The sequence below is a fragment of the Odontesthes bonariensis genome, chromosome 6 (genome assembly GCF_027942865.1).
Source record: "Odontesthes bonariensis isolate fOdoBon6 chromosome 6, fOdoBon6.hap1, whole genome shotgun sequence".
NCBI classification, from domain to species: Eukaryota; Metazoa; Chordata; class Actinopteri; order Atheriniformes; family Atherinopsidae; genus Odontesthes; species Odontesthes bonariensis.
Genome location: NC_134511.1, coordinates 3,789,177 through 3,815,992, shown reverse-complemented (window position 1 = coordinate 3,815,992; position 26,816 = coordinate 3,789,177). Strand labels below are relative to the sequence as shown.

General features: G+C 42.9%; 1 protein-coding gene across 3 annotated transcripts in view; it reads left to right on the top strand.

The window, feature by feature from the left end:
• Positions 1 to 26,816, top strand: part of tncb (tenascin Cb) — a 74,358-nt gene that overhangs the window by 36,676 nt on the left and 10,866 nt on the right. The window contains exons 7-13 of one of the 3 annotated variants that reach the window (XM_075467110.1): positions 1,920 to 2,189; positions 7,997 to 8,182; positions 10,061 to 10,150; positions 13,094 to 13,357; positions 18,059 to 18,334; positions 23,846 to 24,118; positions 25,801 to 25,923. In XM_075467110.1, the coding sequence (XP_075323225.1) occupies positions 1,920 to 2,189; positions 7,997 to 8,182; positions 10,061 to 10,150; positions 13,094 to 13,357; positions 18,059 to 18,334; positions 23,846 to 24,118; positions 25,801 to 25,923 (1,482 nt within the window). The remainder of the gene's footprint in view (positions 1 to 1,919; positions 2,190 to 7,996; positions 8,183 to 10,060; positions 10,151 to 13,093; positions 13,358 to 18,058; positions 18,335 to 23,845; positions 24,119 to 25,800; positions 25,924 to 26,816) is intronic. The other 2 variants (XM_075467111.1, XM_075467112.1) reach the window with 2 other exon arrangements.

Here is a 26,816-nt window from a genome sequence, read left to right as displayed (position 1 = left end):
TATCAAGTGTAATGAGATTCTAAATGAGACAAATATACTTGGTAAGATTTAGATTTTTTCCAGTGGGAAACGACTGTACTTTTCATCCTGCCTTCACTCATGCGCTCATGTGTCGGCACTGTGGATTACGAGCCTCAGAATCCTTCCCGTCACTCAGGCTCTCCTAATGTCTCCCATTACAACGGCTCGTGGGCGCATTCTGTGGGATTTGCATGTGGAGGGGGGCTGACTTTGCGAGTCCTTCCTCTCTCCCTTCCCCCGTCAAACCCAACCCACCATGTGTGGAGGGCTCCAGTCATTCAAGCAGCCAAGCCAGGCTCAGAGGGACCCGGGGCCTCCCTGGAGAGCGGTATCGTGACAGGGGGGGGCGACACTCTCGCATCCTCCTCGGAAGACAAATCTGTGCTAAGCTCAGATGCAGATTGTACATTTTTTATCAGCCCTGCACAGAGGGTTGACTTTCTTCAAGTTGCTGCGTATGACAAATTAATTCGAGTGTTGGTGAAAAGGAGCCCTTCATGGAGCTAGAATTTGATCTGTAAATAGTTTGAATAACCTCATTAATGCAGTTTGTAGCATGCTTTGGTCTGAAATGACTGCATTCATATCATGTAACATGCTTTCATCCGTGCCTCCAACCGCTTTGACTCGTAAAGCATTTTTCAAGGTCAGAAGAAGTGGTCAGGGTTTAGTTTCATCAATAAGTGGAGCTGGTGCGAGCCTTAAAAATCCAAAAGTAGAGCCGAGACACAAGCACAGAGTTCATGGACATTCAGGAGTGCAGAATACTGCACAGAACTCCAGAGTTTCAAACTAAAGGCATCATGACAGTCCGCTGGAAATTTGCCAAAAAGGACCTTAAAAACTCTTCCATCATGAGTCCCAAAATGCTTCGGTCTGGTAATGCAAAGGTTGAACAATGTGGCAGAATTCCCAATAACCTGAGTAGCGCATATATCAGTGCAGTATTTGCATGTGAACAAGCTTGGTGAATCTCAGGTTGAGGCAAAAGCTTGTAGTAATCCAACCAGAATCTGTGATAAACTTTCAATTAAAAGCTTCTAATATCATTCCAAACCCTAAATGAAGGGTCTGAGCACTCGATCTAAATGAGATAGTTCTTATCTTTAGCTGTGTTGCTTATAGTTTTGAACCCCTCGGATAACTATAAAGACCCTGGACTTTTAATATCCTGCAGATCATTATCATTTAAGTTTCAAAGGCAGGCAAGGAAGAGTAATAATATTTAGTTTTATACAAAAGTAACCCATCCGACTCTCTGGAGATGTGCGGCGGTGTGTTTCTCTGCAGTAATTCATCACCACACACCTCTTTCCTTTGCTTCCTCTTTCTGTCTTCAGACCATATTTGGGCAGCAACCAGATCTGTGGCCACAAGTCCCAGTAACCTGTACGTGTAATACCATGCCCTGAGTAGCGCATGTATCAGTGCCGTATTTACATGTGAACACGCTTGGTGAATCTCAGGTTGAGGCAAAAGCTTGTAGTACCAGAATCTGTGATAAACGTTCAATTAAAAGCTTCTAATATCATTCCGAACCCTAAATGAAGGGTCTGAACACTCGATTTAAACGAGATAGTTCTTATCTTTAACTGTGTTGCTGAAAAACTGAAAACTATAAATACCCTTTTAATATCTTACAGATCATTATCATTTAAGTTTCAAAGGCAGGCAAGGAAGAGTAACAATATTTAGTTTTATACAAAAGGAATCCTTTTGACTCTCTGGAGGTGTGTTTCTCTGCAGAGAAATTCATCACCACACACCTCTTTCCTTTGTTTCCTCTTTCTGTCTTCAGACCATATTTGGGCAGCAACCAGATCTAAAACATAGAAATGAGTTGCATCTTCTCATTCAGTTTGATGCCGCTTCCTTACGTTTGCACCTTCCCCTTCCAGTGATCGATGCCCCCGGCCAGGTGGATGTGCGGGACGTGACCGACACCACGGCGCTGGTGACCTGGTTCCAGCCCGTGGCCGACGTGGACGGAGTCAGCGTCTCCTACGGGCCCAGCCTGGACCCTGCTGTTCGCGACGTGGTGGAGCTGTCCTCCAGCGACACCCAGTACCACCTGGGGGGCCTGAGCCCCGACACCCAGTACGAGGTGTCCCTCAAGGCAAAGAGGGGAGAGCAGACCAGCGTTCCTGTCTATGAATCCTTCCTCACAGGTGAGTCCTGAAAACAAAATGTGTCATTTATAACTGGTCCTACGTGAGAAGCAGTCAGCCATGAACTGTTTTTTACAGCCAGGTTTAATCAGGGACCACACATACTTTGGCTATTGCTACGTCTTTATGAGGGAGGACATCCTGCTGGTGTGTGCATGTGGATTCATATGTAGTTGTCAGGTAAGGGTGGGTGCGAGGCGTGGAAGGATACGGATGCAGATACCTCAAAAACAAAACTTGGTTTATTTACACAAAGAGAAGGGAAACATAAATCGCGGCTGAGCCGGATACCGAAACAAAACATGACTACGATAAAACAAAACATGACTATGGCAAAACAAAACATGACTATGGCAAAACAAAACATGACCATGGCAAAACAAAACATGACTACGGCAAAACAAAACATGATATGGTAAAACATGACCATGGCAAAACAAAACATGACCATGGCAAAACAAAACATGACCATGGCAAAACAAAACATGACCATGGCAAAACAAAACATGACCATGGCAAAACAAAACATGACTATGGTAAAACAAAACATGACTATGGTAAAGAAAAGACTTGACTTTAACTCTAGGCGTGACTTGGCAACTTACTGTGACAGTGACGGGTGAGGATCTGGCAACGAACATGAACAAACCGGGCGACTGAATACTGTGGAGGGTGATTGGTGAGTGAGTACAGCCGATGGGGAAAACACACGTGAAGGAAGTGAAGCTGATGACCTGAACATGGGGACTGAGGAAAGAACAATGGAAAAACTTAACTAAACTAAACATGACCTTAAAAACTTAGACGTGACATGACCTAAAACAGAACTTAAAACATGGGGAAAAACCACATGAACGTGACAGTAGTTGGGTTTAGGAGTCTAAAAAATCCCCCCCCCCAAAAAAAAAAAAAAATCAAAAATCCTCTTTAAATGCTCATTTTGTTAGATCCGTTGATGTTCTCGTCACTTCCAAACAGCTACCGATGAATTTCTGTGAAAAAACCAAACAAACAGGCATGTAAAACGGTCAGCTGGTTGTTGCATTCAGGCCAAATGCAATGATTGGACAAGCTAACAGCTCGTCTTCCTGTTAGCCTTCTCTTCTGCATGCACTCTGTGCATTAGAGCATTAATTGTGCATTACCTAAAGATCACTGCAGGGATAGAGAGTGAGAGCAGCCAGCAAACAGCACAGTAATGACAGAGGAAAAACGTTGGATAAAGAAAATGGTACCAACCTGAGTCAACATGGGGATCACGGAGCCTCAGGCTGCTGTTTTTCTGCTGGTTAAGTAATACTTATGTTTGTTTTGTGGTGAATTCGTTTTTATCACTACACTGCAAGCACAGCTATGTAAGCGACATTGAGCGGTACTCAGTGGTTAGCACCATTTCTGGGGCGAGCCCAAGGCAAACTCCCTGCTCCCCCAGCTCCCTGCGGTGGTGTGTCTGCAGGTGTTGGAGAGGCATGACTTTGGCAAAAAACGTCTGAGGAGGTGGGAGTAGCTTTTTCCTGCTTTGGGAACACATCAGCTTTAAGTATGCCATCCTGTGAAGCAGCCCCCCCCCCCCCCCCCCCCCCTTGTTTTACAAATGGTAGAAGGGGAAATGATACGACTCATATGAACACTTCCAATCGGAGTAAATGTCCTTCCTTTAACAAGCCACAGAATCCTTTAAAAAAGGAGGCTGAGCCCCACATCACGGGAGCATATTTGGGAGGACGGTCTACATCTAATCCTTGTTTGTTGACCCTTTTTTCATTGGAAAAAAGAATAGATTGTGATTCAGGAACAGCTATAGTGATCCTTAAAGGACTGAACTGAATAAGCTCTTCAAGATATTTCACCTCATCAGCTGGCAGAACAATCTTCCAGGAACAATTTCCTCAATTCCAAGACTTTTTATGGTGGTTTTCCCCGTGCACCGCTGCCCATTAAAGGTGCTCGTTGGTCGCCGGTGGCCATTGTTTGGGGCGAACTGCTCTTTTTGCATTGAACAGTCGGCTGTTGAGCTGAACTTTCTGTGGTGATCAGTCCTGGATGAATTGGCACTCGTATGGAATCTAAATCCCTTCACAATGAAATTATTTAGATGAATTAATTAAATTAGGGCTGGGCGAGTTAACTCGTTATTATCGCGTTAACTTATCGCGTTAATATTTTATTGGATTAGCATTAACGCAGGTTTTATTATTGTAAAAGTTTGTTGCTTTCTGCTGCGGATCCACCAAACATGGAGAAGGGTACGGAACTTTTTCATTTTAAAGTTGGACATCACCGTTACAGGTGCTCCTCGGTCTCTGTGTGAAGCTCACGGAGCTAACCGGCGCTACGTCCTGTTTTACTTGTTTCAACATAAAAGCATGTATTTCAAAATAAATTTAAAAAAACTCCTGCATATACTGCCAAGTTGAATTGTCTTCTCAGCGTAGTAGTTCCAGTCTAAAATATCACTTAAAGGCAAAACACACAACTGATAGCAGCAAGTCATTCAAGGAAACAGACAGTGGAGCGAGGCTTCTACATAAAAACTACAGAAAGATGCTGATGTTAAAAGTGTGTTTGCACAACAAATGTTATGGCACTTTCATTCATATGGCATCACATTTACAATAAAACTAAATGCTAAAGGCTATACACTACTTTTGGATTTTGCGTACAAATGCGATTAATCGTGATTAATCAGGGAAATCATGCGATTAATCGATATTAAAGTGGCACTATGCAACTTTTTCATGGTCATAAAATTGCTTGGCAATCATCAGTTTGCTTGGCTGACCCGTTCTGATGAAAACGGTGACATTTCCATCTCCATCTGGTGGCCCTAGCCCGAAACAGCGCTTGCAACTTTGCCTGTGGCGCCGCGTGCTTTGTTTACCTCTGGAAGTCTCGCGACACACGAGAGCCGAGAAATACTGCTTCACGGCAGGTCTAAAGGGCTCTGAGCCGAGCCAGGGAGCCTGATAAGACACACCTCTCTCCATTAGCTGTCGACGGCTAAATTGAATGCGGTTAGCTTCTAGAGTAGTAATATATAATATGGCTAGACTGTCGCCTTATTTTCTACGGAGCTCCCCCTACAGTTTTGGGGTGTGTATTGCATGGTAAACAAACCCCGTATTACTGAAAGTTGCATAGTTCCGCTTTAATCAGGGAAATCATGAGATTAATCGTGATTAATCAGGGAAATCATGAGATTAATTAGATTAAAAATTTTAATTGTTTCCCAGCCCTAATTAAAAATTCTTTCTAAAGACCTCGGGGAGCTCTTTAGACTGTGGAGAGACGACACAACACACTTTGACAGCAAGATTTCGTTACGTTTCAATGAGAAAAGTTCCACTGATCATTAGTTCCTGATATGGACCCTTTTTCCACGCAACTGATCTTTTATTTATTTCTGAAAACATTATGAATATTTGAATTTTATGTATCATCTCTAAGGAAGGTGAATTTGTTAATGAAGCACAATTAGATAAGATGGGGATTCAGTGCTTTATATAGAACATAAACGCATTAAAACACAAGTAAAACAGAGAGAAAGGTACAATGCAGGGAAAGTTTAATGTAATCAATTCATCAACGCAACGGGAAATAGGAAAGACTTAATGTTTTATTTAAAAGCAGCCAGGCCTGCATTAACCTGGGAGTCTTTTTCCTGGTTCATTAAGGCTGAAAACAGCTCTTTCTGTGTTTGCTTCCAACTGGGCACACAAAGCAAACCTGTTCCTGAGGACCTGAGAGTTGTTGGGGGTTCTTAACATTCCAGAAGGCCTGAGATGTACTCTGGCCCCGGACCAGCAGCGTACTTTAAAATCAATTCTTTAATGGACAGGAAGCCAGTGGAGAGACCTCGGGACTGGAGTTCTATGATCCACTTTTCTGGTCTCAGACTCTGAATGGGCTGCAGCTGTCCGATCGATCTGAGGCAGACCAGCGAGAAAATGTTACGGTAATCATGTCTGCTGAAGAAAAGCGCACGGATCAGCTTTTACAAATCACTCTGACACATTAGTCCTCTAATCGTTGAAGTGTTCCTCAGGTGACAGTCGGCTGACTTCATAACTGACCTGATTTGGCCGTTAAAGTTCAGGTTTGAGCGTTTAATGACAGCCAGATTTCTGGCTTGGCTCGTAGCTTCTCACAGTAGAGACTGAGGTTCAACTCAGATCTTTCACTGCTCTCCCATGGCTTCATTTCAGTTTTGTCTTTGTTTAACCAAACTAAATGGATCTGGATCATCCGTTAAAAGAGGAACAATTATTTGCTTAAATGAGTTGAAAATGCTAAATATTTCCAGTGTTTATGGAGGATTTAATGTTGAGTTTCAAGTAAAAGTCCTGAAAATACAAATGTTCAAAAGATGAATATGACCCCGCAATTAAAGTCTTTAACACAATAAAATGACCACGATGACTTAATATTAGGACTGGGCAACGATTAAAATGTTTAATCTAATTAATCACATGATTTCCCTGATTAATCGCGATTAATCGCATTTGTACGCAAAATCCAAAAATGAATCGAAAAGTAGCGTATAGCTTTTAGCATTTAGTTTTATTTTAAATGTGCTGCCATATGAATGAAAGTGCCATAACATTTGTTGTGCAAACACACTTTTAACATCAGCATCTTTCTGTAGTTTTTATGTAGAAGCCTCGCTCCACTGTCTGTTTCCTTGAATGACTTGCTGCTATCAGTTGTGTGTTTTGCCTTTAAGTGATATTTTAGACTGGAACTACTACGCTGAGAAGACAATTCAACTTGGCTTTAAATGTTACGGGGTTTTTTTAAATTTATTTTGAAATACATGCTTATATGTTGAAACAAGTAAAACAGGAAGTAGCGCCGGTTAGCTCTGTGAGCTTCACACAGAGCACCTGTAGCGGTGATGTCCAACTTTAAAATGAAAACGGCCGAGTAAAAGTTCCGTACCCTTCTCCATGTTTGGTGGATCCGCCGATTACTTTCTTTTCCTGTTCCACAGCAGACAGCAGCAGACTTTTACAAAATAAAAGCCTGTGAGCAACAGACTTTTAGAGTAAAAGAATAAATCAAAAATTAAAAAAAAAAAAATAATAAAAAAAAACTGTGTTAATGTGCGATAAAATATTTATCGTGTTAAATAATTAGCGAGTTAACGCGATAATAACGAGTTAACTCGCCCAGCCCTAGTCAAAAGTCATGGAGGAGCAGGGGGGAGATAAGCCAAATGCTGGATTACCAAAAGGCTTCAGTGAAAAACTAAACTGAAGGTGCTACAAAAACTACAAACTGAACTGATTTTAGACTGGAACTACTACGGTGAGAAGACAATTCAACTTGGCTGTAAATGCAGGAGTTTTTTTAAAATTTATTTTGAAATAAGTGCTTTTATGTTGAAACCAGTAAAACAGGAAGTAGCGCCGGTTAGCTCCGTGAGCTTCACACAGAGACCGAGGAGCACCTGTAGCGGTGATGTTACCTGCTAGTTTATCTTTATTTTATTACTCCATGCTTCGTGGTGTTTGCTGTAACTGTGTGAATGTGATGCATTCAACAGACTTTTACAATAATAAAACCTGCGTTAATGCGCCATAAAATATTTATCGGTGTTAAATAATTAACAAGTTAACGCGATAATAACGAGTTAACGTGCCCAGCCCTACTTAATATGAATGTAATATGAATATGTGAAACAGACATGTTTTCTGATCAGCTTTATTTGTAATATCATGCCTTAGAATAGAAATTAGTTGTGTTTTTAGAGCAAACCTCTCTTGTTTTAAGCCCAGATGATCCTCTAACTCATTTCTGTGACGCAGACCTGGACGCTCCCAGGGACCTGCACACCGCAGAGCTGACGGATGAGAGCATCACTCTGGAGTGGAAGAACAGCCGAGCTCAGGTGGACAACTACCGCATCAAGTACGGCCCTCTGTCTGGGGGCGAGCACGGAGAGCTGCTGTTCCCTGCTGGACCCAAGGACCTCACCCAGGCCAAGATCACTGGTATTACAGACCGAGCACATCCGCAAACAAACGTCCATCCTAACGAACACCACGGCTTTAAGCTGCTGTTCACGCATGGGTTCACAACTTGGAATGCGCTAAATTGTTTCTATTAGTAGCTTCTAAGCTAATACAGTCTTGATAAAACACTATTTTCCATGAGCTATATTCTTCCATTGTTGCCTTTAAGTCACAGCACTTAAACCCAAATATTATTTTATTGGTTTTACACCAGATTTTTCTAACAGTGACACATAACTGAGATAAAATAAAGTGTTAAACGAGATGTGTTCACCACTGATAAAGCTAAAACTAGCAAACCCTAAACATGTGGAAAGTGGTGTTAATGTAAAGCAAACAGACCATTTTTATTCATGATTTATAACTAAGGTATAAAGCAGATCACATAATAACTGTTTAACCACCGACAACAACTTACAAGTCATTCATTCAGCTTGAAAAATAGGATGTTTATAAAAAGTTAATAATGTTATCAGTATAAAGTTATCTTCTGACTTTTTAAAAAAAGACAGTTTTTGATTAAAAGCGGCGGCAGGGATTCTTTACAACCTGGCAACGCAGATAATTGGTTGTTATAAGTGGCGTCTAATTTTATGAAATGATATAAAAGCATAAAAACACAGTCCTGGCATGCGTCCAAGCTCAGCCAATCAGAATGTTTGAAGTTTTTAGTTGAACTAATTCTCAAACAAGCACTCAGTCACCATGTCTTCCATTGATCAGCTGAGCGATTGGGCTGTTTCTCTGCATACAAGCTCTATTGTTTTGCTTCTTTTTGGCTCTTTTGCAGTCACGTTGGCTCGTTACCACTTTGCATCCCAATGACACGGCTGAAAAGCCTCCGTGGAAAATAAATGACACAATGTTGAGAGTTTATTCTCTTAATTCTCGGGGTGAGTGTTGGCGGGGCTCCCCGTCTGTGTTATTTTCAGCCGGTTCATTTTTCCCAAAACGGGTCGCCTTTTGTGCCGTTCTGTGAAATGTTTGCCTTTCTACAAAAGGCTCGCTTTCTTTAACAATACACCCAGGAGGTGTCTGGGATTCAGGCTCTAAATAGGAAAACAGTGTCACTCTGCCTGCAACAGCAAAGCGTTTTTCATCTTCCTGCACCGCTGCCGTCACACAGCCGATGGATCTCTCTTTTGGTTTGTTTGTTTCTCGGCTGTAGTGCTTCAGCTCGGCGGGATTAGACACCATGAGAAACAAACAAACAGGAGAAAAAAAAAGCTTCCAAAAACAGACTGGTAGTGTCTTTGTGTCACCCAGTTCTTTGTCCTTGGGAGGCCCAGCCCATGAAAATAAAGCACGGCGTTCATTCAGCCGACATACTCCCCCTACTCCACACACACCTCAGCACTTCTTTCACACACTTATTATCTGTAATTGCCTTCACGCTTGTGATTTTATTGATAATGAGTTTCCTGGGCATTAGGTGTAATTTCATGCAGCAAAGCTCTGCGTGCGATGACCTCTGTGGGAGTTAATAAAGGAATTAGAAGTGATCAGTGTGAGAGAGAGGACTTAATTGTGAGGACCAAACGGCCCCCGGAGCCTGCCTGTATCGTAGTGAGGAGTGTTTTCGCTCTGCCACAAGGGCTCTATAGATCCATCAATGCAAATACAACGCTGATGTTCCACGGTGAAACGCAGGCATGCCATGAAAAACACAATTAGGCTAAAATCTATTGTGCAATCAAGCCACAAGAGAGCGTTTTAGTGGCTCTGCAGCCATTAGCTGAAACAGCTGGCCACTTGACCACAGAGGCTCCCTCGGTTCATTAAAGGACACCTCGGTGGAACAACAATGAACAGCTTTAATGTCCGGATTGCATTGTTTTACGCTGCTGTGCTCCGTAGGCCTGAGACCTGGGACAGAGTACGGGATGGGTGTGACAGCAGTGAAAGATGAGCGGGAGAGTCTGCCCACAACCACCAATGCTGTCACCGGTGAGTCATTTCCACGCTGCATGTTTAATGTGATGTTTCTGTGCAGTTTCACCTTATGCTTACATTTCACTGGTGTTTCTATGCAGACGACACAAGTTTAATCACAATTAATCGCATTTGTACGCAAAATCCAAAAATGAATCCAAAAGTAGTGTACAGCTTTTAGCATTTAGTTTTATTTTAAATGTGCTGCCATATGAATGAAAGTGCCATAACATTTGTTGTGCAAACACACTTTTAACATCAGCATCTTTCTGTAGCATTTTTATGTAGAAGCCTCGCTCCACTGTCTGTTTCCTTGAATGACTTGCTGCTATCAGTTGTGTGTTTTGCCTTTAAGTGATATTTTAGACTGGAACTACTACTCTGAGAAGACAATTCAACTTGGCTGTAAATGCAGGAGTTTTTTTAAAAATTAATTTTAAGTAAAACAGGAAGTAGCGCCGGTTAGCTCCTTGAGCTTCACGCAGGCTGTGTTCGAAACCGCATACTTCCATACTTCCATACTTCCATACTTCCATACTTCCATACTCATCGATCAGACAGTATGCAGAGCGTTTACCCACAATGCATTTCGCTCCTGCCCGAGCCGAAATCAGCCGGCCTGAAGCTGATTTCTCTTAAGCTCTAAACTCTGTATACTTTAGCAACATTTGAAACATTTTCAGGTGAGAAAGTAGTCGTTTAGATCCCCACCGTGTTGAAAACCTGACAAAATACCGGCTGTTTACAATTTTGTTCCCACGAATTCGGCGCTACTAAAGCTGGGCGCAGTGAGCAACGCACTTCCGGTTATTTTCACAAAATAAAATACCCGTTGCCCTATCATAGGGAAAGCCATTACCATACAATTGGTGCTTTTGTTTTGAAAACAGGAAGTGAACCTACCCTCATTATAGCTAGTTTAAAACTGCCGTTTTGACAGGAAATGACGATCGGCGACGTCACGTTACGTTGCATCTTGGGTAGTTTGAGTATGAGTCGTAACCTCATGATGCATACCCAACATTTCGGAGAATCTAGTATGCATCCGGGAACTTCTCACTTACTCAAACTCACTTACTAACTCAAAAAGTTAGTAGGAGTAGTAGGAGTAGTAGGAGTAGTAGGAGATTTCGGCTCGGGCAGGAGCGAAATGCGTTGTGGGTAAACGCTCTCAAATACTGCCTGATCGATGAGTATGCAGTATGGAAGTATGTATTATGTAGTATGTGGTTTCGAACACAGCCATGGACTCAGGAGAGCCATTTCAAGCCGAGTCCACAGCTGCATCATGATATGTAACTGTAACTGTTACACAAGGAGGAAGTCATATATCAACTCTGTGCAGAAATGCTGCACAGTTCTTTGGGCATGATATCAAAGACGGTTGCACCTGGGTCTACATTGCATTGGGAAAGTGTTCAATCAGCATTCAGTTCAGCTCCAAATTATCCTGCAGAAGTCACAGGGTTTTATCGGCCCCGGCGTGGAATGACACAGATGGGAACACAACACCCGGGTGCACACGGTCATTTTTCCTGATGAGAAAAGATTGATCCATTTTATCGTCTGCAAGACAGCTGGCAGCTCACTCTGTGTGCCGCTCTGTGGGCTGACATCTGCGGGTCTCCTCTCATGCTCTCTGCAAACACAACCTGCACTTCAGCAGAAAGATACGAGCTGTCTGTCACACGACCATCAGCTGCTGCAGAATCATTTGTGGCTCCTAAAATACACTTCCTGCACTTACTGCGCCTTGTTTCTGCAGATGGTTTTAAATTAAACGTGTTGAATACAGAGGAGCAAGCAGAATACTGAGGACATTTTGCAATATTTATCTTAATTTTTGTTGCGTTTAAGGTCCGTCAGAACATTTAGAATCTGGCATTTGTTAAGTTTTTGCTTTTTCTAAAAATGAAAAATAGTGAAATTTTGGTAATTCTTTAAAAAGTAAACATGGCTTTCAGTGGCTTGATGTGAAAATACTAGGGCTGGGGGGCTTTTGTGCCTTTAATGGATAGGAAAGTTCAGAGAGACAGGAAGTAGAGAGAGGGGGAACGACACGCAGCACAGGGCCGTCCAATACGGGACTCGAACCGGGGCCGGCTGCAGCGAGGACTATAGCCTCTGTACATGGGGTGCCTGCTCAGCCCACTACGCCACAAACCACCCGTTTTATCACTTATCTTATTATTGTAAAAGTCTGTTGCTCACGGGCTTTTATTTTGTAAAAGTCTGTTGCTCACAGGCTTTTATTGTTGTAAAAGTCTGTTGCTCACAGGCTTTTATTTTGTAAAAGTCTGTTGCTCACAGGCTTTTATTATTGTAAAAGTCTGTTGCTCACAGGCTTTTATTTTGTAAAAGTCTGTTGCTCACAGGCTTTTATTATTGTAAAAGTCTGTTGCTCACAGGCTTTTATTTTGTAAAAGTCTGTTGCTCACAGGCTTTTATTTTGTAAAAGTCTGTTGCTGTCTGCTGTGGAACCGGAAAAGAAAGTAATCGGCGGATCCACCAAACCTGGAGAAGGGAACTCTTACTCGGCCGTTTTCATTTTAAAGTTCTTTCAGACGGCGGAGTCGACAGAACCAAAGTCATCTGTAAACACTGCCAAGTTGAATTGTCTTCTCAGCGTAGTAGTTCCAGTCTAAAATATCACTTAAAGGCAAAACACACAACTGATAGCAGCAAGTCATTCAAGGAAACAGACAGTGGAGCGAGGCTTCTACATAAAAACTACAGAAAGATGCTGATGTTAAAAGTGTGTTTGCACAACAAATGTTATGGCACTTTCATTCATATGGCAGCACATTTAAAATAAAATTTTTGGATTTTGCGTACGAATGCGATTAATCGCGATTAATCAGGGAAATCATGTGATTAATTAGATTAAATATTTTAATCGTTGCCCAGCCCTAGAAAATACTAATTATTTATCAAACTTGTTCCCCTCTGTACCTTCAGCCTTGGATGCCCCCAAAGACCTGACTGTAGCAGAGGTCACCGAGACCACCATGATGCTGGAGTGGAAGCGCCCCCTGGCCAAGTTAGATTCCTACAGATTGGCCTATGTTTCTGCCGACGGCCACAGGGCTGAAGACGTGGTACCAAGCAGCTCGGAGTCTCACACCCTGAGGGCCCTGACGCCTGGCATGCTGTACACCATCAGCATCATTGCAGAGAGGGGCCGCAAGACCAGCGTACCCGCCACCATCTCAGCACCCACAGGTCAGTGCTGACGAAAACAGGCTTCAAAAAGCTCCCAAACAAGCAGCGGTACCTTGTTTGACATTATTACCAAAAGGTAAATAGTATTTAAAACATTGGTTGTTAGCTTGTATCTAATGGTGACATCAGGTTTGCTTTCCAAACTCATTCCCAGTGCTCATGTACGCCTATATCGTGACACAAGTCGCTCTAATCGTTGTCGGACATTTAAAGTTACAGCATCAGAAAATTAAACTTTTAATGGAAGGGATCTTGATGATGAAAGCTTGCTGCTAAAATACCGTATTCAGAATCTGTAGCTCACTGTTTCCACCAGGTTCTAACCGATGGCAAAAAGGTTAAAGGAAACATTCTCATAAACCATTTAGTATTTTGTTCTTCACCACTGTAGCCAAACTGAGGCAATGAATTGAAATCATTGTTGGCTTCTCAATGTAAGTCATTGTGTCTCTGTACCCTCCAGGCTCATTATAGAATGTGTGTTTCCTTTTATTCCAACAAAAACAAGGAAAAATAAATGAAGAGACCGTATTTTTCATGCTGTGGTCAGGGCGCCTGAAAGCCAAATATACCACAAGCATACCCTCCATCGGGGGCAGCGGGTGCTCGTTGGAGGCACGGTTACTGATTCCTTTCATTCTTTGGGATTGTAAGGGGCCAAGAAGACCAGACTTTAGTGTGTGTTAGGGTAGATGAGGACGCACATGCATGTGTATTCTCCTTTTTTAACTTCGGTTTTATTTTATTATGGCTTCAGTTCACAAAAGCCATCTCAGGACACCGGACACAGAAGGACAACCCAAGGGCTGGCTTTGAGCGAAAAGGCTGTCCACTTGCATGTGTGGTCATGTGAATGAGATGTATGAGAGACGGAGTGTCTTAAAAGGCTGAGACTGAGTGGACCTTTGGTGTGCAGGAGGCTGGGAGGACATGTGTGCGCCCTGCTCACTGTTCATTCATGTGATAATTGATGGTGTGAGCCCCGCTCCCCTCTGGTTTTGTGCGATTTGACCACGATGAACTGTGGGTCTGTCGGATAAAAGGCCACATGCTGTGAGTCCTGTTAAAACGTCTTCAAAATCAGCAGTCCTCTAATCCACAGCCCTGGCCGTTTATCGTTTCCAGACGTGTAACACAAACACAGACTACGCTCATTTAGAAACGGGGGGGGGACCGAAGCAGGGAGGAGGAGTGAGTTGGGGAGGTTGGGGGGCTCGACTCGGACCTGGAAATTATCAAAAAAATTAATCGAGTGATGAAGAAGAGTCCCTGAACCAGTGACCTGCCGACTGTTTGGATCTCGGAATCGGAGATAGTCTGAAAAACAATGACAGCTCACCTGCAGGGTAAGAGAAGTGATGAGCGACTAAAACTAATTCATAACAAACCAAAAACAAACTTGCTATTTTCTCTCCACATCCCATTTTTTTTAAAAAACCTTTAAAGGCTTTGTTTACTTCTGAGTAACACTTTGTAATATTTTCAGTGTATATTATGCGCCCGGGGAGGAGGGATCTATTCCCCTGTGAGTTCCCTCTGTGCGTCAGCGTGCAACATTAACAGGGATAATCTAAAAGTAATCTAAGAAGTTTATCAACCACGACAAGGGTCCCACTTGCACCTCGCCGAATAAATTAACTGCATTTCCACCAAGCTATTTTTAATGCGCAATTTGCACATAAAGACCAAGAAATGTTGCAAACCGAGCTTTAGATTTTGGTAAAAGGGTCGTAAAAAGGTGTGAATAAAAGGTTATTTCCACTTAGATGGAAACGGGTTCAGCAAATAAATGACATTTAGCGTTCATCTTCAGGTTAGATGTAGATATTTTACACTGAGTGTAGTCCAGTGAGTGCTGTCCATTCTTTCTTTTGGTATTAGTTTTGCACCTCGCTAGTTTGTGATATTGCAAGGTAGAAAAAACCCCAAACAAACAAACAAACAAAAAAAAGTGTTGATTCAAAGAGCATAAAGGTACTTCTTCGTCTTGGTTTGTATGAGAATGTTCAAACAACTCATTTGGGAAAGAATACATGTTGGTTATCTAAGCGCTTGTATTAATTTGGGACATTTTCTTAATGACATTAAAGGGATAGTTCGCTTCTTTTGACATGAAGCTGTATAACATCCCATATCAGCAATATCATTTATGAACATCTTCTTACCCCCTGCTGCGTCCTGTGAGCAGAGTTCCAGCCTCGTTTTGGCATTGACGAAAGTAGTCCCGGCTAGTTGGCTGGGGTTTAAAAAATAAAGAGTTTTGCTTCTCAGAACAATATGCGTTCAAAAGAGTAATACATTTGCATCACAAAATCGTTCTCCAGGAAAAAGTCAGACCTCACAATCGCTTGGACCTATTTTCTCTCCCTTCGTATCATAGCTCGTCACACATGTTGATTTGAGTGTTTATCTACATCATCCATATGTAAAATGTACTAATTTTATACATTTGTTGTCATGTTTTGTTGGATCATTTGACTTCCTGTAAAGATGGTGCATGAGCAGCTATTTCTCCACAAAGAGAACAGAAAGCATGAAAATAACAAGATCACCGTCCCGCATGCACTGATGAGATCGTGGCTTATTCCAGGGACTAACACACCCATTCTGTTGTTGCTTTCACTGGGACGCATGATGTGAATCAAATGGAAGATATCAGAAGGAAACGGTGATATCTCAGGGGACCATTTGATTGTGTCTGGTCTCCCATCTGCCTGAGCTGGAGGTGAAAGGTTCCCTTCGGGTTTAAATGAAAAACATGCTCCCATTACACCTTTTATTAAGGAATTGATAAATCCACTCCCACGATGCAGGGCCACAAACTCATCAGCCCCGTAATTCCTCTTCTCTGTGTTGGGTCTGGTGAGTAATGATCATCTGATTGAGGCAGAGCTCCCTACATCCCATCACACTCCTATTGTCCAACCATTCAATTTACTCTCTCCGGCTCATGGGGAAAAGAGAGGATAATGGGAGCTGTAATGTTTACCTGTGCCGTCTATCTCTTTCTCTTCGGGGACTGCTCTCTCTGAATGCTTGCACATGTAAGAGCCTCCAATCACAGGCCACTCTGCACGGCTCTGCATGGCCTCCCTACAGGTTTGAAGTGAGCAGCGTACTTCTGCCGCACCGGGCAGCTACGCCGCACCTTCAGATGTTAATGGCTCGTTCACAGCCATTAATGGGCACAAGCTGCATCAGCATGTCTGCATGCTGCTTTTTTATCATTACGTCCTCCACTTATATGGTAATACAGAGAGGATGGCTGTACGCAGCTCTAGATAATGAGGCTGTTTGTTCCCTCTGGCCTTTGTAGTGGAAATACGGGAATATTCAGCTCCAGACTCTCTTGTTCCTGATGGAAAAATGAAAATATTAGAATAGAAATGAGTAGGGCTGGGCAACGATTAAAATGTTTAATCTAATTAATCACATGATTTCCCTGATTAATCACGATTAATCGCATTTGTACGCAGAATCCAAAAATGAATCCAAAAGTAGCGTATAGCTTTTAGCATTTAGCTTTATTTTAAATGTGCTGCCATATGAATGAAAGTGCCATAACATTTGTTGTGCAAACACACTTTTAACATCAGCATCTTTCTGTAGTTTTTATGTAGAAGCCTCGCTCCACTGTCTGTTTCCTTGAATGACTTGCTGCTATCAGTTGTGTGTTTTGCCTTTAAGTGATATTTTAGACTGGAACTACTACGCTGAGAAGACAATTCAACTTGGCAGTGTTTACAGATGACTTTGGTTCTGTCGACTCCGCCGTCTGGAAGAACTTTAACATGAAAATGGCCGAGTAAAAGTTCCGTACCCTTCTCCATGTTTGGTGGATCCGCCGATTACTTTCTTTTCCGGTTCCACAGCAGACAGCAGCAGACTTTTACAATAATAGAATGAACAATTTTTTTTTTAAAAAAACTGCATAAATGCGCAATAAAATATTCATCGTGTTAAATAATTAGCGAATTAACGCGATAATAACGAGTTAACTCGCCTAGCCCTAGTCAAAAGTCATGGAGGAGCAGGGGGGAGATGAGCCAAATGCTGGATTACCAAAAGGCTTCAGTGAAAAACTAAACTGAACTGATTTTAGACTGGAACTACTACGGTGAGAGGACATTTCAACTTGGCTGTAAATGCAGGAGGATTTTTTAAAATTTATTTTGAAATACGTGCTTTTATGTTGAAACAAGTAAAACAGGAAGTAGCGCCGGTTAGCTCTGTTAGCTTCACACAGAGACCGAGGAGCACCTGTAGCGGTGATGTCCAACTTTAAAATGAAAATGGCCGAGTAAAAGTTCCGTACCGCAGCAGAAAGCAACAGACTTTTACAATAATAAAACCTGCGTTAATGCGCGATAAAATATTTATTGGCGTTAAATAATTAACAAGTTAACGCGATAATAACGAGTTAACTCGCCCAGCCCTGTAAAAGAGACATCAGCTGAATGTATCCACTGTTGAGTAAGTTCAGACGTGTTTTTTTTATTTTTTATAAGATGTCTTTTCCCATGCAAGTTGTTGTAAACAACACGGGTTCAAATCAAATCTTCTGTGTCTGCCTGTGTAATGTCATGTTGGCCATTTTTTAGGAAAATGTTCATATCTGCAATGCTCTCCTGCAGCGCCAGCTTTGAAATGTGAGACCTGGTCTAACCTCTTTTTGATGTGGATGTGTTTGTCATCACCCAGAGGAAAAGAAGCCGGTGGTGACTAACGTTACCATCAGCGATGTGACGTGGGAGAGCTTCCTCCTGTCCTGGTCTGCTGAAGACGGGGCATTTGAGGCCTTTCTGATTGAGGTCACTGATGCAGAGACGGGTGCTGAGTGGCAAAACCACACGGTGCCCGCCGATGCGTACAGCCTCGCCGTCTCTGGCCTCTCCCCCAGCACCTGGTACAGGGCCAATGTGTACGGGTTGTACAGTGGGGGCCTCTTAGACCCCGTCTTTGCAGACACCATCACAGGTATCAACATCGTCCACACTGGGTCCTCATCCTGTTCTTTGCTTTCCTCTTCTGATGCGCTCAGTGAATTAACTTGTACTTCTCTCTGCTGACTTCCTACATCACACTTAGACGCAATAGTCACATGCGGGGGTGTCCCGATGCCCCCGAGTCCGAGTCATTTGATTTTGAGTATCTGCCGATCCAATACTTCTACAGTACATTTAAAAAATGAAGAATGGCGAAGAAACAGATCCAGGATGTCCGTGATTTTTTTAAAAATACCTCCACAGACATTCGGCCCCCAGCTTCAAGCTGCTGCCTGCGGCATGCAGCAAAGTGACGTCATGCCGCATGTTTCTGTGTGGAGTTGAGACCATAGACATAAAAATTCGGGGAGTTATGATCATTGTAGTTGGGGATAAACACCTTCCACAGTTGAAATAAATGCAATGTGGGGGCATAGGAGACCCATCCAAGATGGCGGCCGCGCTGATACGTCAGCTCCAACAGGCAGCGTCAGTCTATGAGGCGTCTACGTATATTATCTCTATGGTTGAGACGGTCAGACTCTGTACCACCACATAACAGTAAATACTAAGCTGTTATTTTTTTCCCATTTGTTTTGAAATATTATAGTTCTGATAAAAAAAAAAATAATGAGAATAAATATACATGTATAGATAGGCTATATATCCGATCCGGATGTAACGTCCGATTCTGATCAAGTCTGAAACCACGTGATCGAATCGGGACATCCCTGGTCACATGTACATTTGGTAAATTATTCGGTAAATTACACTGTGGCTTCTAATTGGACATTCCTACGGAGAAAATGCGAGTTGGAATGAGTTGAAAAATTAAGTTGAAAGTTTAGAAGGATCTCTACAATGTTGTATGCATATGGAAGTATCATTGTGGTTATTCTATTCACTTTCTATGCTTTCAACAATCCGGGTTAGCTCCAATCTGCTAGCTCCAAGAGGTACGAGTTGGTTCAGTAATCCAGCCCGGTATTAGTAAAAATCCAGCAGAAGCGAGGCCAAGTGAGAAGCACTTGATGAGCCAACTGGTAGCTCACTCGCTGTGGAAGTCGGAGCTAGCTGAGTGAGCTGGGCTGCTGTTTCTGGTTGGCACACCACCACCCAGCTAATCCAGGAGATATGCTCACTCCTAGGCAGCACTGCTAGCTCCTGGGCTAGCCTGGGTTAGCCTGGCTCCTGCCCAGCAGTCCTAGAGATGATGGCTTTCACAGTCTGCTCCCAAGCTAGCTTAACTTCTGCTGTGTTCTCCACTAAGCCAGCACCAACTTCTGCTTAGCTTGCTGGCTTCCTATTTAATCAGTTCCTCACAGCACATTCGAATTAGCTGTGCAGCCCCACCCCACATCAAGGCGGGATTGGCTCTTTTTCCTCCAAAAAACATGTGGCACAGACGAGCATTCTGGCGTCACCGTTCTGAGACTTCCACTGCGCCGATAGCTGATTTAGTTGATGATATGTCTACTTATAACATAATAAAAGCAACTTAAGGACATGTTGAAAAGTCTAAAAACTTGATTTTTAGCTAAACTTGATTTTAAACAGTGATTAAAATGGATACAAAACAAATCAAACCAAGTATTTTACACCTACATTATCTTAAGGCAATAACTGTTTATATTTTGTGTTTGTAAGTATTTTTCACTATCAACAGTTTTAGATGTTGTAATGGAGTTTATTCTTCTTACAAGCTCCACATCTTTCACACATTGTGCACAATGTAAATCCCCAAACCACATAAAAGGATATAAGCATGATGGATAGCCACAATCATCTATCCATCATGCATGTATCCCTTCCTTTGATGCGGCGGATCGTGAAATAGGCTAACGCTCCGCAGTAGCGCCCACACAAAACCCATTCAATCTACATCAGCCCAGGCACGGATGCATGTTTGATCCGCCTCTAAGCTTTCAGCCTGCCTGTTGGTACGAGTCCAGTCTGAAACAGCCCCTCGTCTGCTGTGTGAAAAGGCAGAAACGCCAAATAAGAGGTCAGTGGTGCTGTTTAACTGGCACAACAGGTGCGCCGGTTTCCCCTCCCGGACACGACCACAGTCATTTTCAGTGATTAGCATGCTGTAAATCACAGTATGGGCCTAATTAAAGGGCTGTGCACAGTGACACCAAGATCTGCCAATAATTCCATGCGATGCAAATAAAACTCTTAACATCCTCCTCGACACCTCAAGAAACCTTTTGTGCGACGACAATAGGGTCCCAAATGACCGGTTTGTTGACGTTTACTTGATGTTAGCATTTATTCCAGCGCTATCATCGAGCATTTCACTGATGAAGGATCAGTCAAGTGGAAGAAAGACGGGGGACTGATGGAGGAAAAATAAAAAACCCTGAGGCGCTTTTGTCACTTTGTGTGAGGCCTCTCTTCAGTATGCATCCCCAGTTCCCTCAAGCCTGGACCGTTCTTCATTCTCATGCTGCCATTGCCCCTGGGCTCTTATGCTAGGGTGCCAGGGGCTGCTGGGGCCGTGCAGAATATGGCATGTGCTCAACACGGCCCCATTGTCTGCATGCTAATGGTGTTGTGAAACCATCTTAACATTTTTTTTCATTAGCATTACTTAATCCATAAAACATTCCAACTTTTGAATGCGACCGCCGACTAATTTGATCACATTATGCGCGGTGACCATCGCCGGTCTGCCCGGGAGGAAGACGTCGGAGGGAAAGCAACGTCCTCTGCAGAAGAGGAAGTAAAGGAAACTTGGATTAACAGAGAGGCGATGATTGATGGAACCATAATGAGACGAGGACAGTGCCCAGAACAAGCGCCACACAGTTGCAGATCCCCAGAAGCTGCTGAAGTGAAGTTATCAGACGAGGCTGGAACCAGCCCCGGGGTTGTGCCTGCAGACCCTCTTTTCAGCAGGTTAGCTGGCTCCAGTGCATACCTCCTCCAATAACAGGCTCCTTATTGTGAGCAGGGATTGTGTTTGTTCAGGTCTGGAGGGCTTGGGGGGGTGGAAGTATAGAGGAGGTGGTGTGAGAGTGAAATCAGTAGCAAGCTAGCACATGTTAGCTGATGGATGTGGCCCTCCCTCTCTTCCACTGACCAGCTAAAACCGCTCGGCGACTAATGAAGAGTGACAGCTCCCTGGGATTTGTCTGCTGTGCTTCTCATTTCCACCGCTTCTCCTCACAACAAATGCCTCACGCTTTTTCCCTCACAATAAAAAAAAAAAAAAAAAAGGGGGTTTCAGGCTGGTTCAAGGACCCCTGAGACCTTCACATTTGGTGTAGTGTTTTAATGAGCAGTGGCGCTGGGCTTTATTGAGCCTTTCCTGAGCCCACTTGTATCTTTGCTTCTATCCAGACTGCTTTAAAAAAAAAAAAAGCTCCGTCCAGTCCGCGGACATCCATCTGTTTGCTGCCGGAAGTTTCTCTGGCTAATTAGCTGCTGTGGACTCATCCCCTGAAGAAACACAGCTTTTTCTCCGACATTTATGGACTCCTGCTGTCTCTCAGCTTCTCTTCCCATCGCTGCCATGATTAACTGCTTCTAATGACTGCTTAACTGCCAGAGTTTACAGCAGCACATGCACACTCTCCCATCGGTAAACACATGGAAGGATGCCTGCACTGTACTGAGTATATACTCTACACAGTATATGAGCTCGAAAATGTTTCACTTAATAAAGATTTAACTAATTTCAAATGCTTTAAAATGGCCAAACTGCTTGATTCTAATGCAGTTTTTTTTTAATTTTTACAGCTTCAAACATTTAGGGCAACATTATAAACTGCTATATAAGCAGGGACCAGAGTAGGAAATGTCGTGCTGTGGGGGTAGAGGGGCTATTCTTATGGCCCCATTCAGAGCAGCTTTTAGCTTTCTGTTGCCCATCAGGAAACTTTCTGATTCTCCAAAGTGCTGACCTTTGTATAAAAAGAAATCCTCATAACTTAGTGGTATACTATGCTGTGATATAAAGCAACAGAAATACCTGCTGCTGGGGTATAAAGTTAGCCCCCGAGGGCTTCTTAAACCATACATTTTTCAGAAGGTCACTGCAGATCGTAATACATCTGAATAGTAGTTTAAATGTCAAATAAAAGAATAGCAGGCTGAGGTAATGTGTTGCTCCACTAAAACTTGCCCAAGATGAACTTTAGTCACAGCCAGAATCTTAACTCGGTACGTTTTATACGTTTTAATCAAGGTTTTATAGATGAGATGTCACCGAAGCCCAGTCGAGTGCATCTAAACAAATGATGCTTAATCTTTCTTCCCTTTGTCTTCTTACTTCTGAACTTCTCTCTTTTTCCACACTGAGAACCCAAACTGACAATACCTCTTTTTGCTTCCATGTTCCTCAAATGTCAAAACAACCTTAAAGGGATAGTTCGCCTCTTTTGACATGAAGCTGTATGACATCCCATATCAACAACATCATTTATGAACATCTTCTTACCCCCTGCTGCGTCCTGTGAGCAGAGTTCCAGCCTCGTTTTGGTGTTGATGAAGGTAGTCCGGCTAGTTGGCTGGGGTTTAAAAAATAAAGCGTTTTGCTTCTCAAAACAATATGCGTTCAAAAGAGTAATACATTTGCATCACAAAATCGTTCTCTAGGAAAAGTCAGACCTCACAATCGCTTGGCCCTATTTTCTCTCCCTTCGTATCACTGCCTGCTGTGTAGACCGTGCAGACCGAAGTGCAGACCGAGCAGTCCCCTGCTTCCGAGCAGTAAACACCATAACAGGCGCAGCTGTCGGCAGGCGGCAGCAGGCAGTGATATGAAGGGAGAGAAAATAGGGCCAAGCGATTGTGAGGTCTGACTTTTTCCTGGAGAACGATTTTGTGATGCAAATGTATTACTCTGTTGAACGCATATTGTTTTGAGAAGCAAAACGCTTTATTTTTGTGCCCCCAGCCAACTAGCCGGACTACTTTCGTCAACGCCAAAACGAGGCTAGAACTCGGCTCACAGGACGCAGCAGGGGGTAAGAAAATGTTCATAAATTGGAAAAAATCAAAGTCTTACCAAGTATATTTGTCTCATTTCTAGTCAAAATATCTCATTACACTTAATATAAGACACAACTGCCTAACAAGTCCTATTTCAGCCAGATATAGGGACTAGTTTGAAGACAATACATCTGGAATATCTTGTTAAATGAAAAAGTCTTGAAAACAAATTGTTTTGAGTCGGATTTCATATGAAACAAGCTTTTTTTCACATTTGAAGAGGTTTTTAAGCTAATTTCAAGATCACTTTTATCTCAAAAGTCCCAAATATCACATCTTATTTTAAGAAATCTTGACAAGCCGATTTTTACCAGTTCCATTGGCAGATTTTTTTTGCTTATTTCAAGCAAAAACGTCTTGTATTTGTTGTTTTTCTTACTTATTTTTGGAGGGGCATTTTTTCCAGTGTAGTATGGGATGTCATACAGCTTCATGTCAAAAGAGGCGAACTATCCCTTTAATATACCCAGAAGGACAATCTGACTCTCCCCCCACTGTCAATCAGAGACCGAACCGGAGGTGCAGGCTCTCTTAGTGTCCGAGGTCGCCCCGGACAGCTTTCTGGTGAACTGGATGGCTGAAGAAGATGTCTTTGACACCTTTGTGTTAATGGTGAGCCAGGCCGAGGGCCTGGGCCAACCCAGAGAGCTGGTGCTGGCCGGTGAGGAGAGAAACGCAACGGTGGCAGATCTCCTCCAGGACACCGAGTACAAAGTGGAGGTCTTTGGGCTTGTGTTGGGAAGACACTCCAAGTCTGTAACAGAGAGGGTGAGAACAGGTACATGGTGCCTCGATGGGAACAAGACCCGGTGGTGGAGGTCCGCAGCTCTGGATGTGTCTGTGTGCAGTGGTGTCGTATCCTGTCGTATCCTGTCCGTGTTGTCTTTGATGGTAACCGCATGAAAACACACCATCAATAGCTGCATCCTAACATGTGTTTTTATCCACTAACCCGGTGGCCTAGCATCACAGAGCAGGTCTGAGACAGATGCCAGCCTACAGTTTGAATCATCTGGGCCAATTTGAGGAGGTCAGGATGAAAAGGCTTCACTAGTTATAAAACTATCCTGCTCTTAGATCAAATGAAATCAAATCAAATCAACTTTATTTGTAGCACATTTCATGTACAGAACAATTCAAAGTGCTTCACATAAAATAAAAGAATTGCAGCAGGGATGCATCAGCGACTTTAATTCGTAATGTATTCTCTATTTATTATTATTATTTTTTTAAATGTGTTCCTAATACTCCGTCGTAATATCTTAAGTAATGTCTAATATTATTATATATCATCAATATTTTCCAATTCGTAAAAAGTACTTTATCAGATAAATATTTACTTTGAGTAAATGACGGGATGATAATAATAATAATAATCAAATTAAATTTCATGTACAGATTTCATGCACATTTCATGTACAGAACAATTCAAAGTGCTTCACATAAAATAAAAGCATTGCAGCAGGGAGTGGAAGAAGCATTAAAATTACATAAAAGAATATAAAGAGAAACAAATAAAATCATTTAAATGAATTTAAAAACAAGCAACAGTCCAGATAAATTAAAAGATAGCGTGCAGATTTCATGCATAAACACATGAGAACAGAAATGTTTTTAACCTGGATTTAAAAATGTCTCCATTTGGTGAAAGTTTAATCTCCACTGGCAGTTTGTTCCACTTGTTTGCAGCATAACAGCTAAATGCTGCTTCTCCATGTTTAGTCTGGACTCTGGACTGGACCAGCTGACCTGAGTCCTTGGATCTAAGAGCTCTGCTGGCTTTATATTCTCTGAACAGATCACAGATGATGATCTTATTCCACCCTGTAAATGCGTGGCTGGGATAACTTCTAAAAACACCATGAGTATCACGAGTCAGCCCCCCCACTCATGACGTCGGGTCTTTACTCTGCTTTTTGTGTGCTTTTTTTGTCCAGTCATCCTCCCAAATGTCGCCTCTAACTACCTGGCCCATGACTCAGAGGCTTTCCTTTGTGAAGGCGGCGGCGGGCGGGGGGGCGGCTGGCTGTCCGTGTCACATAAAACGCTCGTCTGTGCCGTCATGTCCTCCCTGAGGGCGAGGCTTTACTCTTGGGTTCTGTGGCGCATGTTTCACTTTTGTGTGTTCAATGAAATGAGGGCAAGTTAATCTCCTCAGGTCTGTCACGCGAGATACTGCGGCCCGTCGCTAGCTGGGAAAGGGTCCGCCGGTGAGCCGGGACCCCCCCTGGTTCCCCCCTGGGCCCCCTTTGTCTGTGTCTCGTACTCCATGTGGAAATGAGTGCTTCTCAGTGTTGGGTCTTCCTTGGTCACGGTGGCTCCATGTGTCTGCCTGTTCTTGTCTGCTGCTTCACTCTGCTGATAGTATGATTTACGCTTAATGATTTAAACGGTGCAGATATTAACAAACTGTTCTGTTTTTTTGTCTGTTTTCGCCCCCCCCCCCCCCTCCTGCTGTAGACCTGGGCTCACCCAAAGGCATCCGCTTCTCGGAGGTAACGGACACATCTGCCACCGTTCATTGGGTGACTCCAAAAGCTCGGGTGGACATCTACCGGGTCACCTACATGCCCGCGCACGGAGGTCAGTATCCCCATGAGCTAGTTTTACCTTCAGCTATACCTGAGGTTCAGAAGAGAAATGCTTAGAATTCCTCCAACAATCATAGTTTTTAAGTTTGAAACCAGCAACTTATTGATGACTTTATGGGTGGATATTTTCACCTGCACCGTCAGTTGCTCCAACGATAGACTAATGCTGCCCCCTGCTGGCTCCTTAGTGGTATGGCCTGGGATTGAAGGAAATAAATGGAAATATTCCTTTAAAACAAATCCAACATCAGTCATCAATTCTTTACTGTTAGCGTTCCCTTTTGAGACAAACGATACCTTTAATACACTGAACATGTTTGATCGTGTTATTAATTACAACAGATCATTTGCAGATGTGGGGAGGCTACAGCAGTTTATAGAGCATTATCTGTCTTTCTAAGTTTTGAACGCACAACTTCGGAGGGAGGTGGGGTTTGGCTACAACAAAGTAAACTACCATAACTATGCAGATTACACGCAGATATACATTACAATGTCACCAGGAGACCGAGGCCCTGTACAGGCTCTTGGTAAATGCACTGAGGAGATTATTGCATTTTGAAAACAAAACTGAGGTAATCGTCTTTGGAGCCAAAGAGAAACGAAATATAATGGGAAGCAAGGAAACTGAAACAGGATGAGGATAAATAAGTGACAGAAACTGAACTGGAATACAAAACATAACACAACAAGACACCATGACACCAACAGCGCCCAAAACTTCATGTTTTTTTATTTGTTTACTTTTCTTCTGGGACCTCTGGATTTATTTCCGGCCCAGTTCTGGTTCATGGCAGATTAGGCTAACTGAGTTTCCGTTTAAACCTGTTTAACTCTGTTTAACCCTGTGGTGGAAGGAAAGGAACTCTGAAAAAGCTTCCTGCA